This window comes from Podarcis pityusensis (assembly GCF_964106645.2).
Source record: "Podarcis pityusensis genome assembly, chromosome: 5".
Taxonomy (NCBI): Eukaryota; Metazoa; Chordata; class Lepidosauria; order Squamata; family Lacertidae; genus Podarcis; species Podarcis pityusensis.
This window is the reverse complement of record NC_138032.1, coordinates 77,910,954-77,923,875: the sequence shown is the minus strand read 5'-3', so window position 1 is coordinate 77,923,875 and position 12,922 is coordinate 77,910,954. Positions and strand designations below refer to the sequence as shown.

Genomic DNA, 12,922 nt, shown 5'->3' with positions numbered 1-12,922 from the left:
GTGGCAATTACTCTGTCCATAGTGTTCCTGTCCTTGTAAAATGTTACGTCTATCTTTTCCCCCGTTGTTGCTGTTCATCATGCCTTGAGTGACATGTCAATGCTGCTATGTGAATGGTTGCTGTCCTTATTTCAGATGCAGGGTTGTGTGTTGAGTGTTTTTTTGTCTCCCTCTAACCTCACTTTCTTTTTTTCTTTTTCTCTCTATATATACCCTGAAGGTAATTTTTACTAGCTTGCGATAAGGCCTAGTTGCTTGCATTTTTCCTGCTGGTCAAGGAAGATGGGAAACCCCATTTTCTGGAGCCCGTATGCAAACACAAGCTTCCTGCCTTTCGTTGACCTATTTTTTTTAAAGCCTCCTGTTTGAGGAGGATACTGTTCTGCCTCTGTTCTGTGTTTCCATGGTGGCTGCCGAGAAAGAGGCTTTCCTCCCTCTATTAAGCGCAGAAATCAACAGACACCTCCAGACCGTCTCTGGCAAATTCAGGTTGCACGATTATAGTTGATGGGGAGGTCTAACACAAGAAACACGCTTCCTCAAAAGACTGGATGGAGAAATGGACTGGAAAGTATGTGATAACACTTGTTTGGCGCGACATCACCTAATTTCACACACACACACACACACAAAAATAAAAATGAATGCTCTTTAAATAGCCAACTTCCATCTTACCAGCCTGCAAACCAATCAGGATAAAGCACCCCAAATATTTTTCTGACTTTATTTTCCATACATTTCAGATGTAACGGTAAGTTGCACAACGGTCTGCGGAAGAACTTGCTGGGAGGCATCCTACCACAAACCAAAATGGAAAAAGGCGTCTTTGGAAAGTCAGCTGTTCTAGTTGGTAGACTCGTTTGTGAGTAGGATTGCAGGGTTGGCCCTAGATTCCAATTTCAGCTCAGCCATGAACTCAAATCTCATTTCCCAAATCTCATTTCCAGAATTTCAGTATTAAAATAAGCACACATTCCTAAATTTGCAAAGGATTTTATTGATATCCCTGGACTTCCCTTCTCTTTCCTGTCCTTTACAAAAAAAAATCCCGCATTCTGATTGCTTCAATCCAAGGAATATACGCAGATGTCCTAGTAAAGACAGTAGGCTTGTTCTGCACCTGGCACCCAACTGGCCCGAAGCTCACGACCCCATGGACTTCCCATGTCTCTCTCCCAGTTTGGCAAAGCAGTGGGCCACCCGAGTCTCCCTGAAAATAAAATATCGTCCAAGAGTTGAAACATGTTCATATGCCAGTGAGGGTTCAGTGGTAGACTTGAGTGTCGATCTAGATGGGATGCTAAATATCCAGGAGTAAAATCTTCCACAGTTTTTCGAGGTTATTAGCAATGTTATTAGCATCTCAAGATCACAGTGTTGGCTGCATGAGGTTAACTCTTCCTCTGTGCTACCCTCCCAGTTAAAAGCATCCACCCCAAATGTCTTTTCTCACATGGCAAAACATGAAGGTATCAATTTGATACCTGTATGTATTGACCAACGCAACACATAGCAATAGGAGGTACAGGAGGAGAGTTAGGCCACAGTGTCCCAGTGCCATAGTTCTGAAACACTCCCCAGCCCCTAGTATTCACCCTCTAAGAAACTATTGGAGATCCTATTCACAGATCTCCTTTGTCATACATACCTGGCTTGATCTTGAAACAGTCGTATTCTAAGTAGTGACATAATAGGGTTGCCATACTTCCCAAAGTGAAAATCTGGACCCAATTAACAGTACAGTGGTTGCTCAGGTTACATACGCTTCAGGTTACAGGCGCTTCAGGTTACAGACTCTGCTAACCCAGAAATATTACCTCAGGTTAAGAACTTTGCTTCAGGATGAGAACAGAAATCTTGGCGCAGCGGCGCAGCAGCAGCAGGTGGCCCCATTAGCTAAAGTGGTGCTTCAGGTTAAGAACAGTTTCATATTAAGAACAGACCTCTGGAATGAATTAAGATCTTAACCCGAGGTACCACTGTAGTAGCATGATAAGCTCTTAAATCTTTGGCTATTGAAGTTGCAAATTTTTCAAACCGACAGTGACAGGGAGATTTGTCTACTGATAGCACCTAAAACCAGATTTGTGTGGAAAGGCTCTGCATGAATATCCCATTTTGGTACCTGGCAGGCAGCTGAAGACCTTGCCGTATCTTTCAGTCCAGCACAGAGCATTGATGTTTGGATTTTGCTTCCCCAGAACTTCTTGAGGTGGCATGTGTTGAAATCTATGACTGGCAACTTGGCCTGATTCAAAACCTCGGAGAGAGAGAAGTTTTCATCTTGTCCACCTTCAGTGCATAAAACAGAAGAAGAGTAAGAACCAGAACATTTTTAGAACCTTGAAGATTAGCATTTTGTGACTTTGCATTACGCTGGAAATGGTAAATACTTCGAATTTTCTATATTCTACAAGTCCTTAAATTCTAAAGAAAATTGCCGTATTTTTCGCTCTATAGGACGCACCGGACCATAGGACGCACCTTGTTTTAGAAGGGGAGAACAAGAAAAAACAAATCTCCCCCTCTCTGCTCAGCGCCCCTTCAGCGAAGCAGCAGGAGAAACGGAGCCCCTTCCATTTCTCCTCCCGCTTGGCTGAAGGGGCGCTGCGCAGCTCTCCCTCTCTGCTGAAGCCAAGAGAGTCTTGCTCTCCCGGCTTCAGCAAAAGGAACTTGAAGCCTCCGGAGCGCGGAAGGAGCGCTCCCTCTGCACTTCGGAGGCTTCACATTGCTATCGCTGAAGCCAAGGAGCCTGCATTCGCTCCATAGGATGCACACACATTTCCCCTTAATTTTTGGAGGGGAAAAAGTCCATCCTATAGAGCGAAAAATACGGTATCATGTCAGGGCTCAAACCTGTCTCAGAATAACAACACTTGTGTTAGAAGGCCTGGTTTTTAGTCCTAAGCATGTGTGGCTGATTTGGACTTCTTGGTTGTCAAGGAAATGCACTCTGCACATGTTTAGAGACTCTTTAACATATTCCAAGACTCAACTTGGCTACCAAAAACGGATTCCAGGGCCAAATTCTTTTAACTTTGCACAAATTAAGGCTGCAGAGCTATAGACACTTATTGAAAACAATGTAATTCTTATTGGTGGCACACGACACTCTGAAATACCTCTCGTGCCCCCCCAGCCAGTCACCCAGCAGGAGTGTCCCGGACGGAGAAAACTGCCTCTTTTTGGCAGGCAGGCATAATGGATAAACCTGTTGGCAGTAATCTCTTCCACTGGCTTGACCAAAGCAATGTCATACTCTAGCTCATTCAGCTGAGGGTACTGAAAACGTTCGTGCCGATAAATTCGCTTCACCCGGTAGCTTCTTTCTGTGGATTCCGGGTAGTTAAGGTGATGCTTGCCGAGAAGAATTCGCCAGTTGGTGACATCTTCTTCCTGTCCCCTGAAAATGATGCACCGTAGGGTTGGGTGTGTTGTCTCACATGCCCCCCGCCCCGATCTGCTTTTACCTGACTTCATAGTAAAGTAAAGGTAAAGAGACCCCTGACCATTAGGTCCAGTCGTGGCCAACTCTGGGGTTGCGGCGCTCATCTCGCTTTATTGGCCGAGGGAGCCGGCATACAGCTTCCGGGTCATGTGGCCAGCATGACTAAGCCGCTTCTGGCGAACCAGAGCAGCGCACGGAAACGCCATTTACCTTCCCGCCAGAGCAGTACCTATTTATCTACTTGCACTTTGACATGCTTTCGAACTGCTAGGTTGGCAGGAGCAGGGACCGAGCAACGGGAGCTCACCCCATCACGGGGATTCGAACTGCTGACCTTCTGATCAGCAAGTCCTAGGCTCTGTGGTTTAACCCACAGCGCCACCCGCACCCCACCTGCCTTCATACTTAAGTCTCATTCTCCACCCAGACTAGTATCGCTACCATAAATGAGCGAAACCGCATGGGGACTCAGAAAAAAATGTTCCCACAAGAAGTTCCCAAGTATAGTTTTTCACTGGGGGACAAGTTAATAAAACCACTCTGTTTTCTACATGTAGAAAAAAATATATATGAATGATTACAGTGGCCAACGCAGGTTCCCAACCCTTTTGCCACATGTGGAGGTGGACGTTATACTTAAGGGATAAACAACAGGTAGGAGGAAAGCTGTTCAAGTCTTTCTCCTGCCCACTGCTTCCCACTCCTTCATCTCCTCTCCTCCAATGGCTTTCCCACAAGACAGGCTCAATGACCAGAAAGAAGCTTAGCCAGACAGAAAATAGGGGGAGAAAAAGTGACGGAGAAGAGAAAAGTTAGTGTGTGGATAATGTCATTATATAGTTTAGCCAGCAGGTGGCACTGTACTTAATTGTCTTTGGGTGGGGTTAGGGGTTTCCTGTTGGTGTTCTGTACTTGTTTAAGAAAATCAATAACGTTCTTCCTGACTGGTGAGTCCTCTAAGCATTGCATGATAGTAGGTACGCCCCACCTGCTTTATCGATGCCAAAAGGCATACCATTTTGCATGAGCCACCCACATTGTTTTGATCTGCCTCCACAAATTCACACACAGTAGATAACTTACTTCTGGAAGCAGTGGGCAGCAGTGAGAACCCAGTTTTTGTGAATGAGGGTGCCACCACAGACATGGACGAATTTATCGCTTGGTTTAGAACGGACCTGGGAAGGAAAATGGAGGGAGAAAATGCAGAGCTGAATCACAGGAAGGAATTGGAAGTAGGGCAAAAGTAACCTCTGCAACAGCGGTTCCCAAACTGCAGGGTGAAGTACAATTTGCTGTGGTGGAGATTAAAGAAGGAAGAAACAGATACAGTGGTACCTCAGGTTACATATGCTTCAGGTTACAGACTCCGCTAACCCAGAAATAGTACCTCTGGTTAAGAACTTTGTTTCAGGATGAGAACAGAAATCGTGCTCTGGTGGCACGGCGGCAGCAGGAGGCCCCATTAGCTAAAGTGGTGCTTCAGGTTAAGAACAGTTTCAGGTTAAGAACAGACCTCCAGAACGAATTAAGTACTTAACCCGAGGTACCACTGTACAGTAGTACCTTGGAAATCAAACAGCTTCGTTCCCAAACGTTTTGTCTCCCGAACGTTGCAAACCCAGAAGTGACTGTTATGGTTTGCAAACTGTTTTTGGAAGCCAAACGTCCGACGGGGCTTCCGCAGCTTCCGATTGGCTGCAGGAGGTTCCTGCAGCCAAGCAGAAGTTGCACTTTTGTTTTCGAATGTTTTGGAAGTTGAATGGACTTCCGGAATGGATTCCGTTTGACTTCCAATGTACGACTGTACAAAGAAACCAGTAATTCATGACCACGCCACCCTGGGAGCAAAACAATGGGCAGCTAGCAACTCATCTCCCAGCCATGCTGAACAGGGAAGTAATAAAATTAGCTGAACCTACAAACAGGAAAGTGTCAAGCAAATTTAGAAAGAGCCTTTGCTGATTTGAACTTAGTTTCTGATTGGAACTACTTCTGGTTGGACCTAGCTTCTGAACAGACAGGTTGGAGGTCTCTCTCGTAGACTCCAAGCCCTCCTCCAAATTTTGTACATGCCCAAGGTTTGGGAATCACTGAAACATTTCGTACCTGTAAGGAGACTTGCCACGGCCAAGAATGAGGCCTCGCTTCATTGCCGGCAATAATCTTAGCAAATATGTTTGGTTGGAAATACGCAACACCGCAGTTTTTAGGCCAGTCTGAAATCCGAAAGAAAAATAATGGGGTTATACAGAAAAGCAAGGGGGATATTTAAGCCAGTGATAGATATATGATAGAGATAGATAGATGATAGATAGATATTCACAGTTCCCAACTGTGCAGAGAAGAGTCCTTTGTGTGTACAGAGGGGTCTTTTCAGTACAGTACAATGAATGGGTGTGTGTGCAGGGATAATAATAATATTTGTATGCCACTCATATTTCCCCAACCACTCTGGGCGGCTCCCGACAGAATATTTAAAACATGATAAAGCAAGTCTGATTGTGGTCCTTTCCACATGCGTTAAATGGTCCGAAAAGTGCTGCAAGTCCTTTTGAGATCGCCCCTCCATGTATCTAATAAATGTAGTGTCCCAGTCTGTCCCTCCATACATTTAGCAGAAGCGTGAAAGAGGCTTCTTCGTAAGCCACATGTGGAAGCCCCTCGCATACACACAGCGATTGGGTAGAGCCAAAGGGTACAATCCTACGCCCTTCCACCTTCTTTATTGATGCCAAGACCCTCGAAGTGTCCCTGTTTTCCAGGGACAGTCACAGATTTGCATAAGCCATCACAGTTTCTGATTTGATCCCAGAATGTCCCGCTTTTCCTTAGGACGTCCCTATTTTCATCAGAGAAATGTTGGAGGGTGTGCGTCAACCCACGGTATTTGCAAACCTCTTTTGATCCACCTCCAAAAATTCACGCCTGGGGTGGGTCTGAGTTGTTTGTTCACATATTACACTAAAGTAATGGCCATAATGTTTCATTGCCCATGAAATAAAGGAAATGAAATAAATAAAGGGCCTTCTCGGTAGTGGCCATGAAATAAAGGGCCTTCACGGTAGTGGCGCCCTCCCTGTGCAACGCCCTCCCACCAGATGTCAAAGAGAACAACAACTACCAGACTTTTAGAAGACACCTGAAGGCAGCCCTGTTTAGGGAAGCTTTTAATGTTTGATGTATTACAGTATTGTAATATTTTTTTGGAAGCCGCCCAGAGTGCCTGGGGAAGCCCAGCCAGATGGGCGGGGTAGAAATAATAAATAATAATAATAATAATAATTATTATTATTACTTCTTATGATATACCCTTTCTCATTTACAATAACAAAGCAATATGCCAATACACACATGACGCATAAAAAATCCAATAAAAACCACACCAAAAAATCATCGCAAAAAAAATATTTGTGAATGATTTGTTTCTGAAAGGTATGAAATCTTTTGTCATGCTCAGTTTGGGGTTACCCGTTGCTGAAGCAACATTTGGTGGTGGTGAGAATTGTTAGCAGACCCCTATTCCCCTCACAGAGTTAACTGTTTTCAAAGTGCCCTGGGAATACAGATTGATTGTTAAACCATTCCTGATGCATATCCCAACCTTTTTCTGTGTCTATCTGCAAAAAGAAATTGGGTATGTGTTGGAGGTGTGAAATCTCCCATCTTTTCCAGTGGAATCCCATGCGTGTCTACTTCAAAGTATGCCCTGGTAGGTATTATAGGATAGCATCCTTTACCTTAATGTCACCAAAGCTTTCTGTTAAAGGTACAAGAGCAAGACTAGGAACAAAACATGGCAATCTTCTTCATAATTTGCACAATGGTAAGAATAAACTGAACTATATGATGCAACGTTCTGACTCCGTATAAGCAAGTTTCCTGTGCTCCTATGTAATAACTGCTACCAAGAAATGACAATCCCATCTTACCTAAATCCAGGCGTCTGGGAAGAAATACCGCCTGTGTCAAAGACACCTTGGCCAAGGAAAGCACAGAAAGCCAAGCAAAGAATCTGTCCAAAATCATTGCCAAAAGAAAAGAAAAAAAGACTGGATCCAGGAATTGTGCAAAGGGAAACTGAGTTTGCATGTGAACAGGATGGCTGGGTCCAGCGTGAGAGAAAAGGGGACTGCTGCTCGTTGTTGCTGTCCCTGTTAATGCACTCAGACAAAGCACAGAGGATCAAAACAATGAGGTCTAGAAGCTTCTGCATGGACGCGACACTCCTTTCTATGGCTGGCTGCAAGAGAGCCGTTCTCATCAGCAATTTTACACCAAAAGGCCCAAACAAGTCAGGTAGCAGCTGCTGCAAGATATGGGGTATGCACAGAAGGATTGCCAACTGACCAGGAAAAGAAATTAGTCAAGTGTTGACCGTAACTCCCACAAGCGGAAGTGAATGCAGAGATAATGTTGCTACTTTCTTTATTGGCTCGGCTCTTGCGCTTTTAAGTGCAGATTAATCTGCCCTCATTAGCAGAAGGAAGCTGTTCACTGACTCCAGATAACACTCATCTTCCTGCAGTGAAAAGCTCCAGCTTGCTACTGCCTGGGCATTGGGTTGCAGTTAAAGGCAGAAGAGCCAAAGCTGAGTTTAAAGTTGGCAACCCTAAGTGTACGAGGTCAGTCATATGCAAGGGAGAAAATGATAGGATTTATTGCAGGGATTTTGGAATTAGAGGGGGAGGATGATCAAGAAAATATCATTGACACTTTCCCTTTTAAGAGAGGGGACAAGCTTTTTTCATAGATTAAAATGGGAGGAGGGGGATCACGCCCACTAGTTCTGCCTCTAATCTCCATACCTTTATCTGAATGTCAGAACGAGCCTCTGTAGATGCAATTACATGCGCATAGGCTGTGCATCAGCATCCATGGCTGCAGTCAGGAACCCTGCAAAATTCAGCACCCTAATTGCAGGGGGTGGATCTAAACGCTGGGGGGGGAAACATGCTATAAATAAGTCAGAAATTAGATGGTTTTAACGAAAGAAAAAAATTCCTATGGGAAATGTCGTTTTAAACTATTCCTGCTCTCTGGCGCCATCTGGTGTTGAATGCTTAAAGCACATTCATGTTGTTGTTTCTTTACTAATGTAGCTGAGAGCCTGTGTGCATACAACATAAGTGCATACAACTTATGTGCATATTCAGGATCTGTTCCCACTCTCATGGGATTGGGATGAGGACAGCTGGTACAATTCCAATCCGCTTTGCACCGTTGGCATAACCAGAATTTATGTTGGTGGGTGGGCAGGCTTCATGTTAGGTATATTTCAAAAAGTAAAAACCAGGACACCCTGAGTTGCTGAGCTGTTTTTAGACAAACACCAAAAAGACACAGAACTTCCATTTGTTATTTCTTATTCATTTAGGAGGCAACTACCCCTATGCCCCTCCTTGGCTATGCCCATGCTTTGCACACATTGAGCCTCCTGCACACTCTTCCTGAAGGAATAAAAAGGGACTGTGTCTAATTTCCGATAGCCACATTCAGTGAATATGGGAGGAAGGAGCACAATCCCCAAACAGTTCAGTTGACGGTGCTTAAAGGCTTTCTTCAAACCTTCCTGCTGAATGTGGGAAGGTCAGGAGTAGCAAAGAGGGGCTGGGTCAGTCAGGGCAGAGCTGCTGTACTCAGACTGGGGAAAGCTCTTTGTGTAACTCAAAAGCTTGCACATTGCATTTTCAACAATGCTTGGTTCAAGGTGTCTTCTTTTTTACTCACCGTTTGAATCTTGCTCCAGTGGACCAAAACAACTACAGTGGTACCTCGGTTTAAGAACAGCTTAGTTTATGAACAAACTTGGATTAAGAACGCTCAAACCCAGAAGTAGGTGTTTTCCTTTGTGAACTTTGCCTTGGAAGCAGAACATGTTTCGTTTCCTGTTGAGTGTGTTCCATTTGTAAACTGAGTTCCCCTTTGCTATGGGAAAGCACGCCTTGGTTTAAGAAAGCTTTGGTTTAAGGACAGACTTCTGGAATGGATTAAGTTCGTAAACCAAGGTACCACTGTATTTGGAACTATGGAACATTATACAGTGGTACCTCAGGTTAAGTAAGAACGGAGGTCCGTTCTTAACCTGAAACTGTTCTTAACCTGAAGCACCACTTTAGCTAATGGGGCCTCCTGCTGCTGCCGCACTGCCAGAGCACGATTTCTGTTCTCATCCTGAAGCAAAGTTCTTAACCTGAAGCACTATTTCTGGGTTAGCGGAGTCTGTAACCTGAAGCATATGTAACCTGAGGTACCATTGTAGGTCACTTGCTAGAAATTCATGACTGTTCACCAGGTGAACACTAGGTGGCGTGAAGAAGCTTCTTCATATTTCTATGAAGGCGGTAAAGCCAATTTAATGCACTTGGCAGCTCTTGACCCAGATTCGTTAAATTACACTGCCTCTAACTGCATCAAGTGTTTGTGTGTAGAGGGAAGGAGGAGGGCTGGTTGCTGGCCAGCCTGATTATGCAGCTGAAGAGGCTGCCGTGAAAATGCTGGCAAGCTACAAAGGGTAGCTTCGTTTTCTTATTGCCTATGATTTGCACAGGGAGTTTTTCTTCATTTCTGTCTTGAAATGCTAGTGTTATTTCAAACATTGTTGAAGGCGGAGCATGCTCTGTGATTTATTAGGAGTTCGATAAGCAGACAGGTGACATCTGCTTAGCTCACATATTAGACATGGGATTAATGCATCTAAGACTCGCAAGCTGCAGCTCAGGATTCTGCAACCTCCATCCATCCTTTTTCTGCGTGTGAGTTTTGAAAGGTTGGGAAATAACGACAAAGTGCAGCAGATAGTCTTCTTCTAACTGGTTGAGCCGGGCCTACGATGGGACATGGTATCTTAAGGGTGACAAAACACCCCATCAGTAAAAATGGGTGGAGATACAGTGGTACCTCGGGTTAAGAACTTAATTCGTTTTGGAGGTCCATTCTTAACCTGAAACTGTTCTTAACCTGAAGCACCACTTTAGCTAATGGAGCCTCCCGCTGCTGCCGTGCCGCCGCCGTGCGATTTCCGTTCTCATCCTGAAGCAAAGTTCTTAACCCAAGGTACTATTTCTGGGTTAGCAGAGTCTGTAACCTGAAGCGTATGTAACCCGAGGTACCACTGTATGCAGTGGGATCAAGTTATTCAGCAGTGCTCTGATGTGGTGAAGGCTTCACAAATCTATGCATATAAAAGCCAGTTCCTAATATTGTTGGGTGAGTAAGAAAGAGAATCCTGGGTCAGGATTCACGCAGATGAACATTCTCGAAAAGTTTCTATAGTTCAAAGTAAATGGGCTGGATGGGAAGACTCTGCCACACACACTCACACATGCCTAGAAGGAAAACTAAAGCGCTGTACAGCGTTGCAGTCAGAGCACAATCTTCCACAACAACCATGAGGCTCAGAATCAACTCCCAGGGGCCTCGCTGAGGATGTCTGCAAGATGTCAGCATGTACAGGTTTCAAATCCCTATCATACGCCCAGCTCCTTTGTACACACTGGTCACAATTTAAAAAGCGATCAAACTTGTACAGTGGTACCTCGGGTTACAGATGCTTCAGGTTACAGACTCCGCTAACCCAGAAATAGTACCTCGGGTTAAGAACTTTGCTTCAGGATGAGAACAGAAATCGTGCTCCGGCAGCACGGCAGCAGCAGGAGGCCCCATTAGCTAAAGCAGTGTTTCAGGTTAAGAACAGTTTCAGGTTAAGAACGGACCTCTGGAACGAATTAAGTACTTAACCCGAGGTACCACTGTATCCTGCCTTTTCCTCCGAGGTCAGGTTATATGAGGGAGTTATCCCAATTTTACCCTAAAACAAGCCTGTGAGATAGGTTAGGCAGAGAGAGAATGTCAAGCCTAATAGAGCAACCCAGTGACTTTCAAAAACGTGAGCAGGGAGTTGAATGTTTTCTCCACAGCACAAATATACTTTAACAACTGCATCACATTAGCAGTGGCAGTGGCAGCTGATGGGAATTATGCTTTAGATCCCCTGATAGGTCTTCCCGCCAATGCGGCAGCTCCTCCGCACGGACCTTGCTGTGCCTCTGCAAAGGCCCACCATGACAGGTGTTGCAGAAGGAAACCCGCTATGGTGCCAGAGGATCAGTATCAGCTGATCCACATGGCTTCTGAGATCTGCCCTACTGGGCAGGTGACAAGATTATGGGTGTTATGATCATATGATGCCTGGGCTAAAGCCCTTAATGGCTTAGCACCAAGGAAGGCAAGCTGTCTCCATATCGACTTGCTTGCGCAGAAAGATACTTGGGTGGCTGCTAGAGAGAGTGGTGCCCCCCCAAAAGACCTGTGGAACACTCTTCCATGAGGGGTATCCCCAGAGCTTATGTTATTGTCCTTTCAGTTGCACCTTTAAACGATTGGCTGGTCTGCCCTAGCTCACGATGAAGGTCTATGGCACAGCTAGGCTAGCATGTGAATCAAAAACCGAGAAACCAGAACGCAGAAAGAATAATTACATCCAAAGTAACAGCAGGATGGCAAAGCAACTCCCCATCCAAGTAGAATTGGAGGATTCTGGGAAAAGGTGAATCTACTCATCGAGAACTACTTGTTTAAAAAGGTAAAGGGATCCCTGACCATTAGGTCCAGTCGTGGCCAACTCTGGGGTTGCGGCGCTCATCTCGCTTTACTGGCCGAGGGAGCCGGCGTATAGCTTCCAGGTCATGTGGTCAGCATGACTAAGCCGCTTCTGGCAAACCAGAGCAGTGCACGGAAACGCCGTTTACCTTCCCGCCGGAGCGGTACCTATTTATCTACTTGCATTTTGATGTGCTTTCGAACTGCTAGGTGGACAGGAGCTGGGACCGAGCAACTGGAGCTCACCCCGTCGCGGGGATTCGAACTGCCAACCTTCTTATCGGCAAGTCCTAGGCTCTGTAGTTTAACCCACAGCGCCACCCGCGTCCTTCTGAAAGGTCATCACTTGTTTATCTACATCAAATAATTTCACACATCAGAGGAGACTGAAAAAGACAGTATTAATCCAGTAAGCATCCCAGTTCAGAACATTTATTTTTCTAAAAGGCCATCCTTAGGCTTAATCAGAGCCATGTTTTTATGGGACGGGGCTTTAAAAAGTATCTGCTATTTTCAACATTTAGGTAGCCATGGCTTGGTGGTATGACAGTGAGCCTGTGCAAAATTCAGGCTCGTGTATTCCCTCCTTCTGGGAGGGTCATGAAGAGATGGAAAGCTTCCAATTTAACCATAGCTTAGGGTTATGTCTGAACCCTAAATTGTGGTTAATCTTAACTTTGGCCAGCTTTATAAACCACAGTTTGGCGTTAGTGCATTGTAGTAAACCATAGTTATGACTAAACCACAGTCTGTCTAGGTTCAGACATAACTTTATCTTGCGGTTAGTCAAAAATGGAGGTAAAGGTCTCCCCACCCCCATTCTTCCCCACTGCCAACCTTAGGCCGGGGTGTGTGTAATGGAAGCATGCATGT

General features: G+C 45.1%; 1 protein-coding gene across 1 annotated transcript; it reads right to left on the bottom strand.

The window, feature by feature from the left end:
- Window positions 1-1,022: 1,022 nt before the first annotated feature.
- LOC308476930 (chymotrypsin-like elastase family member 1) lies at window positions 1,023-7,572 on the bottom strand. Its single transcript, XM_081005133.1, has 6 exons — window positions 7,381-7,572; window positions 5,558-5,667; window positions 4,532-4,626; window positions 3,123-3,403; window positions 2,126-2,292; window positions 1,023-1,210 (listed from the first exon to the last, which is right to left on the bottom strand). Exons 1-6 carry the CDS (start codon window positions 7,538-7,540, stop codon window positions 1,034-1,036), a joined length of 990 nt encoding a protein of 329 aa, XP_080861259.1. The 5' UTR covers window positions 7,541-7,572; the 3' UTR covers window positions 1,023-1,033.
- Between the last annotated feature and the right edge of the window lie 5,350 nt (window positions 7,573-12,922).

Excerpts from the sequence above, each read along its gene's own strand:
- LOC308476930 (XM_081005133.1), bottom strand. The coding sequence starts at position 7,540 with ATGCAAACTCAGTTTCCCTTTGCACAATTCCTGGATCCAGTCTTTTTT. Across the intron at positions 5,668-7,380 it reads TCCCAGACGCCTGGATTTAG|ACTGGCCTAAAAACTGCGGT; the intron begins GTAAGATGGGAT and ends TTCGGATTTCAG. Across the intron at positions 2,293-3,122 it reads TGGCTGGGGGGGCACGAGAG|GTGGACAAGATGAAAACTTC; the intron begins GTATTTCAGAGT and ends TATGCACTGAAG.